This window comes from Geotrypetes seraphini, chromosome 10 (genome assembly GCF_902459505.1).
Source record: "Geotrypetes seraphini chromosome 10, aGeoSer1.1, whole genome shotgun sequence".
Taxonomy (NCBI): Eukaryota; Metazoa; Chordata; class Amphibia; order Gymnophiona; family Dermophiidae; genus Geotrypetes; species Geotrypetes seraphini.
In genome coordinates this window covers 64,058,995-64,082,457 of record NC_047093.1, presented here as the reverse complement: position 1 = coordinate 64,082,457, position 23,463 = coordinate 64,058,995, and the positions used below count along the sequence as shown (strand labels likewise).

General features: G+C 39.5%; 1 protein-coding gene across 1 annotated transcript; it reads right to left on the bottom strand.

The window, feature by feature from the left end:
• Positions 1 to 696: 696 nt before the first annotated feature.
• Positions 697 to 20,376, bottom strand: LOC117368429. Its single transcript, XM_033962079.1, has 5 exons — positions 20,242 to 20,376; positions 19,769 to 19,864; positions 15,415 to 15,939; positions 14,401 to 14,580; positions 697 to 2,570 (listed from the first exon to the last, which is right to left on the bottom strand). The coding sequence occupies exons 1-5, from the start codon at positions 20,246 to 20,248 to the stop codon at positions 1,288 to 1,290; spliced, it is 2,091 nt and encodes a 696-aa protein (XP_033817970.1). The 5' UTR covers positions 20,249 to 20,376; the 3' UTR covers positions 697 to 1,287.
• Between the last annotated feature and the right edge of the window lie 3,087 nt (positions 20,377 to 23,463).

The window sequence follows — 23,463 nt, the reverse complement described above, 5'->3', positions numbered from 1 at the left end:
AATAAAAGCAGTTTACATATGTCAATGACTTGCATAGAGCTACAAGGAGCTGAAGTGGAAATCCAACCCAGTTCCCCAGGTTCTTAGCTCACTACAAATAATCATTAGACTTGCTGCTGCACTCCACTTAAGGCAGCCTTTTGACAATTAGACTCTAGGGGTATTATTTTATCAGTTTAAATTCAATGACATTTTTACCTTGCAGTCATTTTGTCTGTATATTACACTTTGCATGTTTGAACCGACTGGTTGATGTCATGTACCACTCACTGGGAACTCTACCTCTCTTCTCTTTCTCTGTACCTATATATACACTTCGCAGTCAATGATAAGCGCTGGATTTGTATTCTGAATTTGACATGATTCGACTAGTTGTACTATATTTAGTTTATTGCTATTCAAGATTTATGATGATGATGTACGGCTTGTCCATATCCTGTCTTGTTAACATTTGTGTACTTATTGATAAAATCAATAAAATATTTGAACTAAAAAATAAATAAATAAATTCAGAAATCCTAATTACCTCTATGCACATTTACCCTTCTCCTACTGCTGTAATGTAATAAAACAAAAGCAGACCCATACCTGAGTAGACGCAGTAGGGCTGGAATTAAATTTGGCTTCAAATTTATTTGAACACTGTGAAGATCAGCAGCATAAGTGTGCATGCATAGCAGAAGCACAAAACCGAAGACATTAAGGTAATAGTACAAGAGTGCACCCAAGTCCTTAGTTGCGGGGAAAAAAGAAAACTGTCCTGATATACATTACAATTCACGAAATAATTTGCATTATTGTACAGACATATGCAATTACAACGGATGTATTTAAATGCTATTGTTAAGCCCACTAGAATGCAAGTTACTAGGTGGCATTAACTTTTTATTAGAAATATTTAAACTAAAGCATACACAATGTACCATCATCCATTTATTCTTGTGCTTTAATTGGAGACTAATGGATTTGGATTAATTATTCAAATATGTGGCCGAAACCATACCTAACCAATATCTACTGTAGCATCTATCCTTAAAATAGTGATATTTTAAAATAGTGATATTTTAAGGATAGATGTATATTCAGTGGAATAATAGTAATGAATCAAGCAATTGTCTCAACCAAATGCTATTAAAGTCCTAAAAAAAGTATTCCAAAGAAAAGAAATAGCAGCTCTGACATTGGTACAAAAATTAAAAGCTATTTTTAGTACAACATCAAAAATTGCTCTGAAGTCTTTGATAATGGAATGAGATTTAAAAAAAAAAAAAAAGCTCAACAAGGTCACTATGACTTCAGAGAAAACTGATTAACAATCTGGTGCTGATGGGTCTGCTTCCACCTTTCTCGTGTCCACCGACCATGATTTTCCACAACCTCATGCAACAAATCATTATTTTCTAGCAATCGGCCATCAGCTGGAGAGCCTGATTGACCAGCCCTGTCTCTTAAAGTTTCTGCCTGTATTTTATGCTCTTCAGTTACTTCTCTAGGTGTGTGATGCCTCCTTTGCCTGCTCCTGAGATCTCTGGAGTCTGATATGTTCTTCTCAGAAAATAAACTGGCAGCTTTCATGTCCATTTCAGGGGTAGTTTTCTTCTTGGGTAGCAGGATCAACTTGCCTTGTGCTCTCTCCTCTATACCAGTCTTCCCTAAGTTAGTTGACAGAGGTTTCCTTAAGGTGTTAAGATCTAGGTCAGAAACCTCAGCAGTATCCTCCAGATTTGAAATTATATTTCCTAGAAACAAAATAGGTGGACTATCTGATACAGGCATCTGAGCCTTCAAAAGATCATTAAATGGCAAAATTGAGTTTTGGTCTTGATCCCAACCACATGCCCCTTTCACCGGTGGCCAGGTCAAGACCTTTCTACAAGAAAGTGGTTTTAAGCTTGTTTTCCCAGGCATACAAAGTTTTGGTACATCCTCGGTCACGTGGGGATTTTCCCCTTTAGTCAAAACACTTAAGTACAACAGAGGTTCAAAGCTCTCTGAGTTTAAGCTGTCTTTAGGCCCAGACAGACAGATTCCTTGTGTAGCAGGGTATGGTGTTAATTCCTTTAGCTGAGTTATTGGGTCATGTGACAAACATCCTGTCTTTTCCAAAGCTGAGTGTTCTGCTCTATTTCTCAAAGTCCTTTTATAATTCTCTCGCAAGCTATCAAAGTTCCAGAGCTCTGTAGCATTATCTAAGTCCTGAATTTGATGAATTTTCTCATTCAGAGGGCAATTACCTTGAGATTCTTCCTGTATGTCTGCTTTTGGCATGTGGCATCCTGCTCCTATTTGTACAAACTCAGATTTTAACAAGATGGCTGTAGCAGACTTTGAACGACCTTTCAAAGTTTTAACTTTTGACTTGGCTTCTATCTCTAGCCTTGTCTGTACCTGATGACCAATCCATTCCTTTGTCCTTGCTGCCTTGCTGGCTGGATTAACAATTGAAATTGAAACCTTCATTTTTTCATCGACTTCCAGGAGATCAGGTTGTTCTTTTTCTGGTTGAACTTGCTTAGTTTCCTGATTTTTCTTCAGGCACAGGAAAAACAGGGCAAGAAATGAAAGCAACGCTGAAAGAGAAATATAATTTACAAATATACTAAACTCTGGGAATGTTCACACATTTCATGCATCGTTTAAGTGGAGAGTGAAGTTTTGCCCCCCAACTTCCTGGCTATTTTTACCATTCTCCCCCGCCCCTCAAAAAACACAATCACTTTACTTGGTTTTGTCTTTAATCATAATTAATGCTGAGGCAGGACCTGCTACTACTGGGAAAGAATCTACACTGATGACTATCAACCTGCTGGGAAATACTTTTAAAATTCAGGGAAAAGGTGGATTTGGGGTTTATTAATTCTGTGTCTGTTTAAAATGTTGTTTGGTTTTTATTGAAGCCCCTTCAGGCATATCTTAGCTGCAAAACTTCTATGTTCCTATCACTCCAGGCTGAATCTTTGATTTATAGGCTGTTAAAAGCCACTTAAGGGGGTAGGAGAAAAACATTTCACCTGAAGACTTAATTAGTCTGAAGACAATCTTCATCAGCCAGTTATTAGACTTAGGAATAGATTGTATTCTAGGTCTCTGCAGTTCATCTTGAAGAAAACGAAATAAATATACCTAATAAATTAATAATTGTCATTCTTAAGATGTAAAGGCTACTTTGAAACCCTAATGTTTATCAAAAGCATTCCCCCTTCCCAGATGACAGGAACTTGCCTTTCATTGCCACATTGCTTCCTCCACTAGCCTGTAAATCCTTTTTAATTCTCCCCCACTCCTTTTGTATAGTATATATAGAGTTAACCATCATTCTCTAAATTACTTTAATGATATAATTCTCCTCATTGTAACCTAGGCATTCTGTTTCCTTCCCCTCCCTTTCACCTCAATCATGCTTGATTTTTATACTGCTTAGATAATTTTAATATACCACAAATAAACTAATTTAAACTGAACTGTAATAGGTTAAATTGAAAAAAAATGAAATAAAATGAAGAAGCAGCAAGTTATTTAATTCCAGCAACTTGATATACCGCAAGTGATTTGCAGTGGCAACTATGTGGTTTACAATAAAAACAGAATAAGAGAGACAGAAGGCATAGAGAGAGAGTCATACAGCAGTTGGTCCAAAGGATTATATAAACAGATGTTTTTTGAGGAGTGCTTTGAACTTGGGGTAAGAGGATTCTGAATGGATGTGAGGAGGCAAGTCATTCCAAAAAGAGAGGCCTAGATAGATGAGGCATGTGTCTCAAGAGATAGTGAGTCGACTTTGCAAAGAAATTAGCAGTCGAGGAGCGAAGGGTGCAGGGAGATGTGAAAGGGATTAAAAAGAGCACTCAAGGTACAAAAGAATAGTAGGCTAATGGGAGCAAAGACCCTAATGATCAATAGCCTGCCATGCTCAGCCTCCCAGGCTCACAAGGGTTTTCAAGGGGCTTTTATCAACCAAGAACCCTATGCGAATACATTACAAGGAGCTCAATAGTATTAAAATGAGGTACTTCTTGTAATGCACAGAAGGGAACACCCATTTCATATCAGAGAATTTTTACCAGCAGGTCTGGAGCTGTCAATAGTGGGTTTGTATATCTGCTATATGAGTGTGTTCTGCTCAGCTGTTAGGCACAGGGCATACACTCACATAAAAGATGCACAACAGCTGTATCTAAAATCTTTCTAAAACTTGCCCAGGATCCAAAACATAACCTCAGGCTGTTGAAGGAGGAGCTCTAATCACTAAACCACTCCTCTACGCTACAGGGCTGTGGGCTTGAGCTCTGGTAAACAGCAGCAAACACAAAAAAACTTCCAGCCTCGGACATCTTTTTTTTTTGCTGCTCATCAGAGCTCAACACAGCTGTGTACATGTGTGGAAAGTAGCTCAGTGGTTAGGGCTCCTGTTTCAATAGCCTGTGGGTTTAATCCGGGGAAGTTGCAAATTAAAAAAAACAAAACAAAACTGCGTGCAAGCTCTGGCAATCGGGAGCTGTACTGGGCCTGTGCTGTGCCTAGTGATTTGCTCTTCTATATAGGTACCTGAATCAATACGTCGTGCTCCCTCCCTAGCAATATTCAAATCCAAGCTAAAAGCCCACTTTTTTGAATCTGTTTTCAACTCCTAACTCCCACTCACTGCTATACCCACTGTATCATTTCCTCTGCCATAATCTCCCCAACCCCGAAATGTCCTGTCTAAATTAGATTGTAAGCTCTTCTGAGCAGGGACCGTCTACTGTATGTTACAAAGTACAGCGCTGCATACGCCTTTCAGCGCTTTAAAAATAATAAATAATAGTAGTAGTAGGTACAGTTCCTCCCCCTTTTACCGGGATGCTCAGCACAAACAGCATGCATATAACTTGCACGATATTTGTGCTGAGCATAGCCCGAAAAAACAAAATTGCTCCTAACCTGGTATTTATATTTTTATTGGGTTGCCAGTTTTGTGCACTGCGCCCAAAGAAGTTTAAAATTTAATGCGAGCAGTGACCAAGAGCCAGTGTTCTGACTGAAGTAGGGGAGTAACAGGAGTGAAGCGGTGGGCTGAGTGGAGAACCTTGACAGCAGTCAACTGGATTAATTGTAGCCATTTGAGAGAGTAAAGAAGAAGACCGGCATAAAGAGAGTTGCAGTAATCAATTCATGAGATGAAAATGGAGAGGAGGAGAGTGTGTATAAGAGAAATCAAGAAAGGCACGAAGGGGCAAATGCGGTGAAGGGCAAAAAAAGAAGAGTAGACGACAGCATCTATCTGTGGCTTGACGGACAAAGCAGAGTCAAGCATTACACCGAGAATGTTGACAGTGTCACAAAATGACAGGGAGTGTCCATCTAGCATAAACATGGTAGAAGAGGAGAGTGGGGACTAGGAAATATAATAGGCTCACATTTGGTAACATTAAGAACAAGGTGGCTTTCTTTAAGCCAAGTAGAGACAGCTGAGAGACGTGTTAATAGTGGACTGGGCAGAGGTGTTATCAAAGACATGACAAAAAAATTTGAATGTTACAATTGAAAAAGACACAACCGTGTTCTTGAATCAGAGTGAAAAGTGGGGAAAGGCAGGCTTTGAAAAGAGTAGGTGATAAACTAGAACCCTGAGGGACACCAGATAGAAGTGAGGGAACTGGTGAAAGGGAGCCACTGTGAAAGAGCTGAAATGTATGCTTTGAAAGATAGTCAGTGAAAAAGAATACACAGTGCCTCTGATTCCAAGGGAGTAAAAACAAGTTAAGAGGAGAGAATGATCAACAATGTCAAATGTGAAGGACAGATCCAGGAAGTCAACAATTACAGAGTAGCGCTGGTCAAGGACAGAGCAGATTGAGTCATTCAAAGTGACCAGAAGTATTTCAGTGCTGTAACAGTGACAAAAAGCCAGCTTGATATGAGTGAAAGCCATTAGTTTGTTTGAGAAAGGCGTCGAGTTAGTAGAAAACTATACTTTCTAAGATTTTTTAATTGAAAAGAAATGGTGGTTGGTAGTTAAGAGGCAGAAGCAGGGTCAAGATGTTTCTTTTTAAGGAGAGGGTGTATAAAGGCATGTTATGGACTGGAACAACAGGAGACAGTGCAGAAAAAGTGATGGCAGAAGCTTATTAATTAGCTATATGGGCCAAGAATCCACATTTTGGACACTCAATAGTTAGTAGGGGATTTGAAAGAGGTCCACAAGAATGAATGAACGGGAGGTGAGCTATTGTCCAATTCCCTGGGCATCAGCAAAGTAGGGAGACACGGTGGGGGAGGAAATGACTGATGGAGCTTAGCAATCTTCACAGTCCATGAAACTGCAAGAGGTCATAGGTTGAAGAGACAGTATGAGAAGAGGCGAGCGCCTGCAAAATATGGTGTGCAGCCTGGGGACAGTTGCGAGTCGCTGAGATGCACTGGTTAAAGAAATTACATTTCGCCTTACAGGTTTCCTGTCAAAATTGCATGTGCAGCGTACGAAAGCATTAAGGAAGCTTGTGGAGTGGGACTGGATGGATGGATGGATGGTGTAGCTGCCTAATGATTAATACAGTGGGCTGAGAACTGGGAAGCTGAATTCAATTCCCATTGCAGTTCCTTGTGACTCTGGGCAAATCACTTAACCCTCCATTGTCTAGATATAAAAAAAAAAAAAGAAGCTTATATTGTGAGCTGGTTTAGAACAGAGAAAGTACCTGCATGTAATGAAAAAAAAAAGTAAACTGCTTTGGTTGTACCATACAAAGACAACATATCAAATCCATGATCCTATACAACCTAGAGAGGTGAGGGAACCCTTGGGGGGGGAGGGAGGAGGCAGCAAAATATAATGCCAAATTTTAAATTGGTTCCAGGGGTGATTCAGTAAACTAAAGACCAGTGAGCAACGTCAGTGAAAGGCAAAACAGTAGAAACAATTAGAAAGTACAAAATTACTGAATATATGGGTAGCCAATATTTAATAGGTCAAAGTCAACATGGATGCAGCTAAGAGTAGTCTTGCTCACCAATCTGCTTCATTATTTTTAAACTGAAGTGTACCATCAACTTCCAGTATTTAAATTATATATATATATATATATAATATAATAAAACCCTAAGTGCGCAGGCGCACTGTTACCTGCGTGGTTCCGTTTTCCGTGAGCTGTAGGGCCCTGCAGGCAAGAGTGCGCATGCGCGCTTCTACTCCCTCCCTCACTGTAAGTTCGCCGCTGTCATCGCCCCCTCCCCCCTGTGCACCCTTTCCCAGTGCACACGAATCCCCATTGACCCTCCCACCGCGAGATGCACAAACCTCCCGGCTCCAGCAGCGGCCGCATCACACTAAAGACGCTGCTTCGCCGCCTTCCCATACTCTGATTTCCTCTGCCAGCGTCTCTGATGATGTCATCAGAGACGCGGCAGAAGAAATCAGAGCATGGGAAGGCCGCAAAGTAGCATCTTTAGTGTGATGCGGCTGCTGCTAGAGCTGGGAGGTTTGAAGGTCGTCTCGCGGTGGGAGGTTCTGTGAGGTTGGCTGCACGGCGGCGATAGTGGCGGGAGGGAGAGGGTTCTACTGCACAGGGGGATGGCTGGCAGGCAGGTTGGCTTTGGAGGGTGCTGGAGGGACAAAGTATGGAAGGCAATGAAAGGGAGCAGGGAAGAGGTGCGGCTGGACCGGGGGAGCAGGGAAGAGATACTGCTGGATAGGGGGAGCAGGGAAGAGGTGCTACTGGCAGGGGGGGGGAAGAGAGTTCTACTGCACAGGGGGATGGCAGGTAGGCAAGCTGGCTTCGGAGGGTGGGGGTGGGACAAAGTCTGGAAGGCAGTGAGGGGGAGCAGGGAAGAGGTGCTGCTGGACCAGGGGAGAGGTGCTGCTGGACCGGGGGAGCAAGGAAGAGGGACAGGGGAGCAGGGAAGAGGGGCAGGGGGGGTACGGAAGAGGTGCTGCTGGACAGGGGGAGCAGGGAAGAGGTGCTGCTAGACAGGGGGAGCAGGGAAGAGGGACTGGGGAAGCACGGAAGAGGTGCTGCTGCATAGAGAAGTAGGTTGGGGGAGGGTATGCTTCTGCTGCTACTGCACAGGGAAGTGGAGTGGGGAGGGAAATGCTGCTGGTAAGAAAAGGTGGCTGGGGCTGAAAGGGAAAAGATGGGAGAAGGGGGCTAAAAATGGGTTTGGAGCTGGAGCTGGGGCTGAAAATAGGGGACATGTGAGGGAAGGAGGCTTTACTAGCACCTGTTAATGTAATAGGCTTAAACACTAGTATATATATATAAGTTGGGTTTTTTTTGTAAATCTTTATTAATTTTCAGAACTGATACAAAGAGCAAACAAATATGCATTCAGGTAATACATAAAACAGCACTTATATTCGAACAAATATTAAACCAAACTACTCTTTTCTCCCCTCCCTCCTTTCCTCTCTGGATGTGTGTAGGAAACATTTTGGAATTAACGTTTCCATCAACTAGCCTTTTATTTAACAAATGCTTCTAATGGACCCATTTCTTTAAACCTTTTATTATTTCCCAATTGTTCTGCATTCATTCTTTCGTACCTGTAATACAAACATAATGTTTCCCACCAAAAAGAAAGGTTTAACCTATCATAGTTTTTCGAGTTCCTAGTTATCATTTGGATGGCCACCCCGTCATAATCAGAAGAAGTCTGCTTTTATGTGTGTCGATTGGACTCTTAGATTTCAATAATGTCTCAAATAGAACCATATTTAGATCTACGCCGCCATATTTAGATCTACACTGAGATAGTGGTGTGATGCTCTAAATGGTGAGAAGCTTGGCTGAATTGCTTTTCTTTAACTTTATTATAGATAAAATGGTTAGCTTTTAATATATTATTGAAGGCTTTAGTATTTGTTATGTGTTCTATCACTGTAGGGGATGCTCCTTGAAACAGCTCTCTGGCGAAACGCTGAATTCACGTCGGAGCCCCAAGTTTAGATAAGATAAGTTAACTTGGGTTTAAAAATCTTACTAAATTTATAATAAGTATAAGAAATATACGGTGGACCGATGAAGAGGCTGGCTACGGTATGACTCTAGCTTTACACGAAACATGATGCTAGAGTGTAGCCGCTGAGGTCACCATAATGATTAATCTATGAATTTAAAGATTAATCTGCACTCTCTAAAGTATGGATAAGTGAACAACTGTTGAATAATTGAATAAGTCTGAATTGAACAAAAGTTTTTCTGATATGAATAGTGAGTGTGGCAATTACTTACTACCCAAATAGAACCATATCATAGGACAATGGTAAAGTGACATCAGGTACCATATTAATTTTTCCCCATATTGATCTTCAAAAATTGAGTATCAATGGACAATAAAACCAGAAATGATCCAGTGTCCCTACTTCAAGATGACAATGCCAGCATCTATTAGACTTCGAACTATCCAACTTTTGTAAATGAACTGGGATCCAAAATATTCTATTTAATAAAAATAAAAAATCAAGTTTGTCTCTTAAATGCTGACGCTGTACATCTCATCCTCCAAGTCCAAATCCATGGCCATTGTGTAGCAGAAATATGCTACTTTGTTTCAATACTCCAAATGTCTTTTAGCTTGTTTTAGGTTTTTTAGTCAAATATTCAGATATTAATTTGTACCACTTGGTGGCCTGATGTCCTTGCAAATCTGTCTGGAAACATAGGCCTGGCAAGCTATACTGATTCTTTAAATTATTTTTTTGATCCTCAGTGGGCTCCAAAAAGTGCTTCTAGGTTATGCAAAAAAATGCATAAACCCCAATCGTCACTGGATCAATCTTATATATACATATATATATAAATTATTTTTAAAGTCTTTTTAAAATTCATATATTTTTCAATTAGAATATTCTCTATAATTCTGACTTGTCAACATCAAAGTAGTGCCTAGCTTTATCAAAATGATCATTAGGGGAGCGTCTCTATCGACATGACCATGTTTCAATGTCTTTTCTTCAGGGTTGAGGCTCCCAACAGTAATATGTAAAGCAAAAAGACAATATGAGCTAAAGTCCACTCAGAAACACAAAGGAGATATAACTCACATTTTCATAATATTAATTATATTTGCTACAAGACGTACTATCCAAAGGATATTGTAAAAAATTCTAACTTACTATCAGGTGTTTATCTGAGATAGTAGCTCCGCTCCACAGTTGTTCATTCTTAGTCAGCATCTGTCATCAGTTCTGATTGCATAAGGTTGACAGCCAACTAAGGCAAGCAACCTGATTGGGTCCTATTCCAGTCCAGTGACGATTGGGGTTCATGCATTTTTTGTATAACCTAGAGGCACTTTTTGGAGCCCACTAGGGGCTCCTTTTACTAAGGTGCGCTAGCAGTTTTAGCGCATGCCACAATACCGCATGTGCTAAATGCTAACGCCTCCATAGAGCTTGCGTTAGTATTTTTCGTTTAGCGCATGGTAAGCGCGTGCTAATCTTTAGTGCGCGCTAAAAACGCTAGCACACCTTAGTAAAAGGAGCCCTGAGGATCAAAAAAATACTTTTATATATTATATATATATATCAAATTTAAATACTGGAAGTTGATGGTACAGATCAGTATATAGATATTCCAGCCAGTTATATGGTTGCTACATTATTTTTAAAAGCATGAACAAACTTGGACAAAGGTGAGACAGTTGATATAATGCAGTGTCTCACAAACTTTGCTATACCACACTAAACTGGTGGCCACGGCTCGAGGGCATCTGGAAGTGTGTGGACGTCGACACAATGATGTCACCCGCATGCGTTATGTTATCACGTTGACATCTGCACATGCGTGAAGGTCCCCCCAGACGGACCCTGAGCCACCAGTGGGAAGGGAAGAGGCGTCAGCTGATTGCCTACCGGATGTGTCTCTTGCTGCGAGAGGCACGTCCTCTAGGCAGTCAGCTGGCACTGGTGCCTCTCCTCCCCAGCATCCCATGGGCACATGCGATACACTGATATAATGTATCTAAATTTTCAAAATAGCATAGTCTACAAATATTTTAAATAAATAAATAAAAAAGTACCTCAGGAAAAACTCCTGAGGAAATTACCTCCTATTCCATGGCTTCTTAAAATGTCCTTTTATGAATTGAGAATGGGTTAAGAGTATGGATTAAAATTAAAAAAAAGAAAAAAAAAAAAAAGAGGGGAGTTACGGTAATTTTCTTCATTTAGGAAAGGAAAATGGTGGCATATTCCAAAGATCTATACAGAGATCAATATCTCACTTTTATTAAATGATCTGGAATTAGGAGCAATGTGTAAGGTAATCAGAATCTGCAGAGGACACCAAATTATTCAAAGCTTATTAAATCACATGCAGATTATAAGAAATTGCAGGAGGACCTTGCAAAACTGGACATCCTATATAGCAGATAAAGCTTTAATGAAAACTAGTGCAATGTGATGCGCATTGGGAAAAATAACCCCAATTAGAGCTATATAATCTTAGATTCCACATTAGGAGTCGCCACCAAGGAAAAGGATCTCGGCAGCATCATGAACAAGGCATTGAAATCTTCTGCTCAATGTGTGGCAATGGTTGGGAATAATTAGGAAAATGACTAAAATGACCAAATATAAACAGAGGTAACCTTTTTTCCCCCCAAAAAGGAGGAAAAAAGGTTGACTCAAATATAAACTGGGGTGATTTAATATTCAAGTGCAGTGCCAATTAGCTAGCAGCTCTGAACGGGCAGGAGCGAAGAAAGGTCGTTCCTGCCGTGATTCACCGCTGGACCATCAGGGAAACTAAAAGGTGCGCGGGGGAGGCAGGAGGGAGACCACTGGTTCTCCTGGCAGGCCTGGCAGAGGTCTGCAAACAGGTTTGGGAGGGGAAGGGTCAGAGCTGACCCGAATATAATCCAAGATCCCCATTTTGGGCCATTTTTGGGGGGATCAAAAATCTCAGTTTATATTTGAGATATTTGATTGTATATGGTACTCCACATTGCATCATTATCTTGACCACGTACAATGCTAGTCACATCTCAAAAAATAAATAATAAAGAATTACAAAAGGTACAGAGGACAACCAAAGTGATGAAGGGGATTGTTACAATTTTTTTTAAAAGATGTCAAGAGGTTAGGGCTCTTCAGCTTGGAGAACAGACAGTTGAGGGGAGATGATAGAAATCTATAAAATCATGAGTGGAATAAACAAGTAAAATAAAAAACAATTTACTCTTTAAAAAAACTGAAAGACCAGGAGACATGCCATGAAATTACAAAGTAGATATGCAAAATAAAGAGGAGAAAATATTTTTTTTAGTCAACACACAGTTAAGTTTTAGAATTCACTGCTGCAAGATATGATACAACTAGCATAGCTGGATTTGAAAAAGATTTGGGGCTCCTTTTACAAAGGTGCACTAGCGTTTTTAGCGTGCGCTACCCGAAAAACTACCACCTGCTCAAGAGGAGGAGGTGGTGGCTAGGACGCGCTAAAACCACTAGCGCGCCTTTGTAAAAGGAGCCCTTGGACAAGTCCCTGAAGGAAAAAGTCAACAGTTTTAAGGTACCCATGGGGGTACTTTTTAGGATCTTGTGACCTGGATTGGCCATTGTTAAAAACAGGGCATTGGGCTTAATGGACATTTGGTCTAACCCAGTATGGCGAGTCTTATGTTACTAAGCTGTAAAAATATTATACCAATACATTGTTTTAATTAGTAGCCTTTAATGAACTATATAAGAATAAATTATTATTACTCTATATTTAATAGCTTTTTTAGTGACTTAGGACCATGCTTACAAAATGTTAGTGCATGTGAAGTGTCACTGCATCTATATTATTGCTATTGATGCCAATAGAATGGAATAAGTTGCCAGAGACGATTAGAAAGCAGAAGAATTTAATTACATTTAAGAGACTACTAATGTAGCATTTGATATCAAAGATTTGATACCCACCATGACTGTAAGAGGACTTTAGACCGTTTTACTTTTTGTTTCAATAATTTGTTAGTGTTTGTTTTTCTTATTTTTTATGATTTATGTTATTTTGTACTCTGAAAGCGGAATATAAATTGGAAATAAATTACATGAAATGAAATCATAAAAATATAAGAGTTGCCATACTGGGACAGACCAAAGGTCCATCATGCCTAGTATCCTGTTTCCCACAGAGGACAATCCATATCACAAGTACCTGGCAAGATCCCAAAAGAGTAAAACAGATTTTACGCTGCTTATCCTAAAATAAGCTGTGAATTTTCTGAAGTCCATCTTAAAAATGTCTTATGGCCTTTTAGGAAATTATCCAAACCTTTTTTAAATCTTTACTAAGGTAAATGCTTTTACCACATTTTCTAACAATGAGTTCCAGAGTTTAATTACATGCTGAATGAAGAAATATTTTCTCTGGTTTGTTTTAAATTTGCTACATAGCAGCTTCATTGCATTGCCCCTAGTACTGTAATTTTAGAAAGAGTAAATAAGGGAATAGACTTAGTAGATAAAGACAGATTGTTCACCCTCTCCAAGGTAGGGAGAATGAGAGGGCACTCTCTAAAGTTGAAAGGGGATAGATTCCGTACAAATGTAAGGAAGTTCTTCTTCACCCAGAGAGTGGTAGAAAACTGGAACGCTCTTCCGGAAGCTGTTATAGGGGAAAACATCATCCAGGGATTTGAGAAAAAGTTGGATAAGTTCCTGCTAAACTGGAACATACGCAGGTGAGGCTGGATTCATTTAGAGTACTGGTCTTTGACCTGGGGGCCGTTGCGGGAGCGGACTGCTGGGCACGATGGACCACTGGTCTGACCCAGCAGTGGCAATTCTTATGATTCAATCCACTCCACTCAGTAATTTATAGGCTTTTATCATATCTCCTTCAAGCTGAAGAGACTTAACCACTTTAGCCTTTCCTCGTAGGGAAGTTGTCTCTTCCCCTTTATCATTTTCATTGTTTTTTTCTGTACTTTTTAAAATTATGCTACATCTTTCTTTGAGGTGTGGTAACCAGAACTGCACACAGTATTCAAGCTGTGGTCGCATCATGGAGTAATACAAAGGCATTATAACATTCTAATTTTTGTTTTCCCATCTTTCTATTTGCTTTCTTGATGCTAACATTTCATAAACATGGCCCTTAGTGTAATGTATTCAGAGATGAGATGAGGCTGTTTCAGTGACCAGGCTTCCCAAACCAAAGCATCAACCCCTGACCCCTCCCCTTCTGCCTATCATTGGAATTCTTATTATCCACTTATATTAGTTGCTATAAGTGTATTAATTCCTGAAAACTAGTTGAAAAATACATTACATTATCTTTTGTTAACCTTTACTTTTGTGTAAACCAAACCAATATCCTGAGAAAGATGAGAACAGACTGTAGGAGAAAAAAAAAAATACAGACCAAAAATTAATTCCATTATTAAATCACTGGTTTATCAGTTGAAAGGCATTACCCAATTACAATAGCATACCTAAACAAGTTAGTATTGCCGGTAACCCAATTTTACCAAACTTATTTTCCAATGAGGGTGAGAAGATGAAGGCAGAGCAATTAAAGTAGGAAACATTCCAAACAGGAATTCCCTTTAGTTCAGGTGGATGACAACAAGTAACACGATTAGCATCTGCCAGTTTCGATTCATTCAGGAGCTCTGAAACATGAGCAATATGTTATATAAACAGTTACAAAGGAACAATACCAACTGTAGTTTTATGATGAACATGGTAAAATGCACCCTACCAATAGTACTGCTGGGTTTGACCCTAAATTCCACACCTCATTCTATTGGAAGGATTGACTTAAATTTTTAATTTTATAGAGTTTCCTGTGCTAAGAGGTAGGTTTTATCGATGAAGGCAGATATCCACAACATTTGAGTGTTGCTTGGGATGAAGCTACTGAGCCATGAGTTCATCTAGTGCAGGGGTGTCAAAATCCCTCCTCGAGGGCCGCAATCCAGTCGGTTTTCAGGATTTCCCCAATGAATATGCATGAGATCTATTTGCATGCACTGCTTTCATTGTATGCTAATAGATCTCATGCATAGTCATTAGGGAAATCCTGAAAACCCGACTGGATTGCGGCCTTCAAGGAGGGACTTTGGCATCCCTGATCTAGTGGCACCCTATTAATAGCCAGTACAAGATGAAGACAGATAAGTTTAATGGAGGTTCCACTGAAGGGGTTATTATCTGATTCATATCCTGAATGCATCCACCTAGGCTATAATCCATCAAGTCCATGAAAACCGCAAGTCCTTGAAAACCATCCTGTTCACCAAACACTTTGGTAATTAATTCCTCTTCTACTTCTGCTATGTTACTATGTGCTTAATTTAATTACTGTTTTTATATTTTCATTATCTTACCTAACTATTGTAAATTGAGTCGAGCTTTCTTGGATTGAAGACTCGGTATACAAAACTAAGCATTAGATCAGATTAGATCAACCACATGTTAATGAAGAACTGTATGCATATAATTACCTTGAAGAAAGACACCAAACTCTTGAAGCTCACATGAACAATTCCATGGATTTCCACCTAATTTCATTTTAGGATACTTGAGATAACCAAATATGTTAACTGATAAAGTAGATATTTTATTGTCTGATAGATCAATGAAAACGTCCATAGGTAAGTCACTGAAACTCCCACTGGTAATTCTATGAATTTTATTCCTTGTGAAGTTAAGCATTTTGAGGTTAGTAAAACCAGACATCATGGAAGGTCTTATTTCTTGAAGGTCATTCCCAGACATTGAGAGGTTGTTTAAGAGAGCTGGGTTTGAAAGCCAAGAAGGTGAAAGCCAAGTTAGGTTGTTTTCATATAAACGAAGGTTAGTAAGGCCTTGGAAAGCATAGAAAGCACCAGGTTCAATTCTTGTAATGCCGCTTTTAGCTAAAGTTAGATTCATCACAGATTTCAAATTTGGACTTCTGAACACAGTGGAGTTGATTACCCCAATGTTCTTCTGAAGAAAGAGAATGGATTCCAGGTTTTCTGGATAATCTAGAGAGAAAATAACAGATATGGTGTATTTGAGAAAGCAATTGTTTTTCAGGGGTTTTTTTTTAGTCTCTGCTAATGAGCTATTTCCCAATATATGTCTTAAAAATGCTTATAAATTCAACTAAAATACAGCCATGTTGAAAGTTCAAGTTGCAGAAGTACGACACCAATAAGAACCACCAGGATCGAGTATATGTATTCTATTCAAAATGCAGGTAGACTCCAGGCCTTTAACTGTTTTTAACAGGACTTTCTCTATTGGTTATTACATTATTCTATTTAGCTTAAAAAAAAAAAAAAGAGCTTACAGACGTGACTATTTTAGAACCCTAAATCAGATCAAGGAGAAAGCATTGGGATAACCTGCACAGACTGGCAGTTACAATCCTAACAACACAATACTATTACTCTGCAAGGTCAGCCGAGATAAATGGGGGAAAGAGAACGTGTGTTGGGTTCCAGGTAGGAAATTTATATGCACATCTCCAAAAAGAAAGATGCATTACTGCTAAATAGACTAGATAGATCAATTTGGTCTTTATCTTCTGCTCCTTTTAAAGGAAAGGTTTATATTTGAAGTGACTTTTAAGTAATTTAGGAACACTTAACAACTGGAGTACAGAACACCATTTTTCCTCAAAACCTTCCTTGCTTCCTATTACTACTCATATCATTTGTACAGTTTCAAAATGATTTGAGCAGTAATAGGCAACACCAAAATTCAAACTTCTGCTTGAAAGCTAAGAAATTTCCATTAAATTTTCAGATGCCACTCAGGCACTGTGGATCGACTTATCTGCAAAGATATGTATAAAAAAGATGTATTAATGTTTTAATGTTTTGATGTATGAACAAGGAGTGTGTGGCGCAGTGGTTGGATCTACAGTCTCAGCACCCTGGGGTTGTGGGTTCAAACTAGAGAATGACACGGTGGCGGGTTACCCGCGGCTAGCCGCGTTTAGCCGTGGGTAGCCCACCGAAATGGGGAACAAAAAATAGTGGCCTCTGCGGGACGGGGACAAGGACATTCACCGCCCCGTGGAGCGGTGAATGGACTTGTCCCCACAGTGAGGCAATCAAGGATCGCGCGGTCTCCGCCATCTCCCTCCCTCCTCCTTACCGCCAGTTGAATTTCTGCCGGTCCGCGCGAAAAAAAAAAAGCCTCCTTCCTTTTCCCCTGCTCTTACCGCCATGCTCATGCTGCAGCTACTAAAGCCGACAGGAAGTCTTTCAGACGTCAATTCTGACGTCGGAGAGGATGTTCTGGGCCAGCCAATCGCTGCCTGGCTGGTCCAGAACGTCCTCTCCGATTTCAGAATTGAGTCGGAAAGACTTCCTGTCGGCTTTAGTAGCTGCAGCATGAGCATGGCGGTAAGAGCAGGGGAAAAGGAAGGAGGCTTTTTTTTTTTTTTTTTTGAGCGACAGGGAGGCAGCAGGCTGGCTTTGGCTAGGGAGGGAGAAAGGTAGGCAGGCAGGATTCGGGGGTGGGGGTGGGACAAAGTGTAGAAGGCAGTGAGAGGGACATAGGAAGGAGGCACTAGGGGCACTAAAGACATGGGAAGGAGGCACTGGGGCACTAAAGACATGGGGAGGAGGCACTGGGGGCACTAAAGACAGGAAGGGGCACTAAGGACATGGGAAGGAGGCACTGGGGGCACTAAGGACATGGGAAGGAGGCACTGAGGCACTAAAGACAGGAAGGGGCACTAAGGACATGGGAAGGAGGCACTAGGGGCACTAAAGACAGGAAGGGGCACTAAGGACATGGGAAGGAGGCACTGGGGCACTAAAGACATGGGGAGGAGGCACTGGGGGCACTAAAGACATGGGAAGGAGGCACCGGGGGCACTAAGGACATAGGAAGGAGGCACCGGGGGCACTAAGGACATAGGAAGGAGGCACCGGGGGGCACTAAGGACATAGGAAGGAAAGAGGGAGGGAATAGAAAGGGACAATTCTTGGGCCTGAGTGCAGAAAGAAAGAAATGAAAGAAAGGATACACAGACAGAAGGAAACGCAACCAGAGACTCATGAAATCAATCACCAGACAGCAAAGGTAGGAAAAATGATTTTATTTTCAATTTAGTGATCAAAATGTGTCAGTTTTGAGAAGTTATATCTGCTGTCTATATTTTGCACTATATTTGTCTATTTTTCTATAGTTACTGAGGTGACCGAGCTTGCGGAGATGGGGCGGAAACAGGGTTTTAAAATTTTAGTCCTAGTAGTTTGCCGGTCCACAAAATAATTCTTTTATTTCTGCCGGTTCACAGGTGTAAAAAGGTTGAAAACCACTGATGTAGAGTATGCCGGCTTTCTTTTTCGCCCAGCCGCACGCGTTCAAAAAGCCGCGCTTGCACGGCTGCTCGAGTTGATCAATCTTCTCCTCTCTTACAACTTCCTGTTTCCGGTTGCATCAGAGGAGAATATTGAACAAATGAGCACCCGCACGTGTGGCTGGGCGAAAAAGAAAGCCAGCATACTCTACATCTAAGGTGAGATGGAGGGAGGGAGATGGCGGAACACTGCAATCGGTCGGGTGTCTGCTGTTTTTGTATCACTGCCTGCCTGCGCTCACGTTCCAGATCCACCTGCATTTTTAGTGTGCACAATTGACCTGATTCGAGCTATAGGTGAACATGGGGGACATGTCATTGCAAGGGAGGACAAGTCAATTGATTTATTTTATGTTCTGTTTTTACTACAGGGCAGAGGCACTGAAACAGATTCTCAGTGCAGTAGTAGTAGTAGTGGTGGCAGGATTCTCTTCAGTCTTCATGGTGTTTCGCAGTGCTGAGGCTTATATGGATGCTGCGGGGATGGTGACGGGGCGGTGAATGGGATGGCAGTGGCGGTGACGGGGCGGTGAAAGGGATGGCAGTGACGGTGATGGGGCGATGAAGGGAACGGCGGTGACGGGGCGGTGCAGAGGATGGTGGGCCGGGGACGGTGCAGTGACGGGGACAGATTTTTTCCCCGTGTCATTCTCTAGTTCAAACCCCGCGCTGCTCCTTGTGACCCTGGGCAAGTCACTTAATCCTCCATAGCCCCAGGTACGTTAGATATATTGTGAGCCCACCGGGACAGAGAGGGAAAATGCTTGAGTACCTGATTGTATAAACCGCTTAGATAACCTTGATAGGCGGTATATAAAATCCTAATAAAAACTTGAAACGTGAACACTGTGGGAGTTTATCAAAAAGAAAAATTAAAAGAAAAATAATCTTTATATAAAAAACATTGATATGGGATCAATGACGATTGCAACCAATGAGAGTTATTCTACTCTATTGGTATTCTAAAGATCCCTTGAAATAGATATGTTGCCATAATTCTCTTCATTAGGAAGTTTGGATGTTTGTAATCAATTGAAGCACCTTCTATTATCAGTGAGGAGTGTCTTGAATACAGAAGATCAGATAATAATTGGCTGCAAATTTGAATATCAGCTATGACTCTGTATTTGCCATAATGCATGATGACTTGGGATACATGAATGTCTGCGCACAATGGGTTCCCAAATAGCTTATTGACCTGCACAAGCAACAGCGTGTAGAGGATGTGACCCAGTTCCTGAGATGGTATGAAGAAGATCTGAGTATTCTGGACAGAATTGTCACTGGCAATGAGTCATGGGTGACCCAGAGAGCATAAGACAAAGCATGATGAAGGAATTCAGAAGCTAGTTGAATGATACAACAAATGCACTGTCTTGAATGGAAACTATATGGAAAAGTGATATGTAAAATTGCTCACAGTTACTTCTATTAAAGCTGCTAAATGTATTTTGCCTTTACTTTTTGATTTACCCTCATAATATTTAACTTACCATTTGGAATGGCTGAACAAAAATATACTGTTTCCAATTCACACTGGGACCTTGAAATTCCCATCAATCCAAAGAAGAAACCAAGCTCAAGCACCACTGAAAAAAACCAATTTAAAAAGTTAAAACACATAATCAATGTTCATAATAGCTTTACAATACTTTAGTAGCTGTTAGACAGTGATCCTAATGCAGACCTTAAAAGCCCTAAACCAAAATTACTCTGTACCATTTTTAACCTCTCCTTTGGTGCTTCATAGTCAAAGTAGCATTATTTTTAGGAACACTCAACACTTGTTTCAAAAATCCCTAATGCACAAACAGTTTTTAACAGTCCTCATAATACTGCATATATGGTAACACCTGCCTGAGAAGAGGTATGTGGATATTACATTTAGAGTAGCTACAATCCATATTTATGGACAGCATCTATGATTTAAGACTTATAAACATAAAAAGGAAGTTTAATTACTTACACATCATATTGTTGCTTTCCTTAAGAGTTATCAACTGATTTTTCTTCTTTGTAATATCTAAAGCTTTTGATGGAGAAGCCGGGGCTTTCAGTTCATAGACAAGTTAAGACCTGTTGGTTTAAAGTTTAATCTTTATAGTGTCCTATGGAGGGCTGAAGCAGTCATATGCATGATTGCTAGTAGGTATCAACTTATCTCTTGAAAGTATATCTCAGGCTGATAATTAACAGCATTTTATGAATTATTCCTGGACAAAATAAATATGTGCAGGTTGACCAGGTATATGGTCTCTCACAGAATGTAACCGCACTGGAGACTGATAGGCCTCTATGACGGGGAGAACAATCCAAATACAGGAGTCATGAGGAAAAGATGTCGATCACACGGCAGGGGACTTGTCCAAAGTAAACTTTATTGGTCAACAGCATGATAAGAGTTGTACAGACTTGACACCGACAGTGTTTCGGCATTCTTGCCTTTGTTAAGAGTCTAATAAATCACAACAGTACAAAAAATAAAAACAAAAACAAATAAATACACATGTATAACCATATTAAATTACATATTGAAAAAATGTGAAGAACGATTTTAGTAACAAGAAAAAGAAAGAACATATTAAAAACATCTTGAACATACAGTCCCAAGGATATATAAATTGTGAGCATAACACTTTGATAAAAACAAAAATAGATTAGCAAAAATGGGGTGATAAAGATAAAAATTAAAAATAGACCACCAAATACAGTATATCAAAGAAATCATGTATGCATGAGATGTCAATATATTGGATGAACTAAAACCCTAGACTGACCGTGTAAAGCTGAATACAAATACAGCAGAGACCATAATCATAATAAGAAAATAAATAAAAATCATAGATAGCCCTTTTGGATATCAGAGACTCAGCAATTAAATTAAATCCATAAATTACACTATTGAATAAAAAAAGAATGGATTATTAGTAAACCTTGCAGTAATATTAATTGTACACGGACCAATTAAATTCCAAAACAAATAGAAATTATACATAGTCCAATAAGATGAGAATGAGCAGATGTTCCCAAAAATAATAAAATTGATGGAATATCGGCAAATTTACTGAATTAAAGTCATTAACAGACCATGTAAAGCTAAATGAAAATATAATTTAGAAATCATGATTCTAAAGAATATGGAACAAAATAGAATAAAAGATGGCATACCTCCAAGTGGAAAGATGTATTCTTAAGTGATGTATTAAAAACATCAACTGTAAATAAAGAAAAATTGCAGGTCAACTACGTGCATAAGTTGATTATGTGTCTCAATTTCCTGGATGGATATTGGGCAGAAAAAGACCTTATAAAGATGAATAGGTATAATAGACTGAAATAAAATAACAGGTAATGGTGCATGTAAATGCTATAAAGATTCAAGTGGCACACCATGTGGCAGGTGCTAGTGAATGCTGCTAAGTATCCAGCGGGGGGGGGGGTGTGTCGGGGTTGGGGAGGTGGAAAGTGAAATGAGCCCGAAAAAAGCAAGCCATAAAAGCCACATGACAAGAATTACTCACCTATTGTATTGGAATAAATATTTCCACATTGGCATTGCAACACTACTAGAACCTAAGGTGCAGTCATATGTCTTGCAGATGAGTCCAGAGTAGTTATTATCTGAGTGATTTTATGTCATTGTATTTGCACCTACAGTATCTTGAAAACCTGAATGGCTAGGTATGCCATGAGGACTAGGTTGAGAACCTCTGCCTTAGAGTATCTTGTAGGAATTTTCCCTGCCCTTGGTTCAAGACACAATAGCAAATCTTGCTAACACACATAACTACAGAAATACCTCAAAAAGCCTGACTATTCTGTTCAATAATTTTGTTCACACTGGCAATTGGGATGCTATGACTTGCAGTATATCTCCCCTTCTCCGGGGATCTATATGTGATATTTCATCTCAGGGGCTCTTTTACTAAAGCTTAGCTTGCAATCTATTTTTTCATTTCCAAGTGACTGCCAATGCAACTTCTTACATAGTCCGATACTTTTACATACTTACTTGTGCTTATGAAGTAATTTTCATGTATTTTTTTTTTTACATTACGAATTAATCAAATAAGATCTATAATCCAGTTGTACAAATAATTTGGGTCTTTATTTTTCACAAAGATCTGTCACTAGAAGAAAAGATTTATGGTAGAGTGACAATTGATGAAGCATTGCCCTCATTTAAAAGGAAGATATTTAGGCCAACAATGACACACAAGACAAACAGCGCAGACTAAGCTTTTCTTTCAGAAAAGCCAAGGTCTTAAAGAGCAGTGTGTCTCATGTGTTTAACAATAAAGTGTCAGAAGACAGTTCACTGAGAAAGAAAAATAAGATTCATCTAGCAAACTGGGCCAGCAAAAACCATCAGAGCACAACTGAGAAATATAAGGATATAAACTTACATCCTTTAGAAACTTAAGCACTACCAGTTCTTTCACCTGCATGAAATATCATAAGGAATCAACATATGCACAGAACAAAATTAAGTACAGAAATATAAAAAATGATTTTTATTAAACTTCAGTGCTTTCAAAAAATAAATATGGTATATAATAAACATACATTGAAGAGGATAGCACAACCATGAAAAGCATAAGGAAAACTTATACTCGAGACTATTCTGATAATCCTTAGCACTTCAGAAATGAAAGCCCAAAGTTATTTACATGTAATTACCTATCCAAATCAAGATATATATTACATTTTAAAAATATTTTAAAATGGGAGAATTGAAAAATTGCAAAAGAAGACTTTCAGCTCACTCTGACAACTTTATATAATTTACCATCAACTCTTCATCCTTAGAGGAGTAGCTCATAACCCACCCCATTTTTTTAAACATTTTAGAATTTATAGTCACCAATTTACTGTTCTTGGAGCTTAATCCATCATGGCACTGCCCTCCCCCTTCAATACCAAGAAAACGTTCAAGTAACAAAAAGTCAGGTTGCAAAGTATGAGACCCTTCAGAAGTAGTGCCAAACTCAAAATTGTATCCAACTAACATAACCTAAAGTATACAATTATGGTGAAATCTAACATACTGTAGACATTAAAAGAGGATGTTATATAGAAAAAATGTAACACCAAATAAAGCCTAGTCTGCTGAAATAAAGGTCTGTTGAAAATGGGTAAAGAAGTCAGAACATAATATGTTTAGTCATTGAAAAACACAATTGCAAAA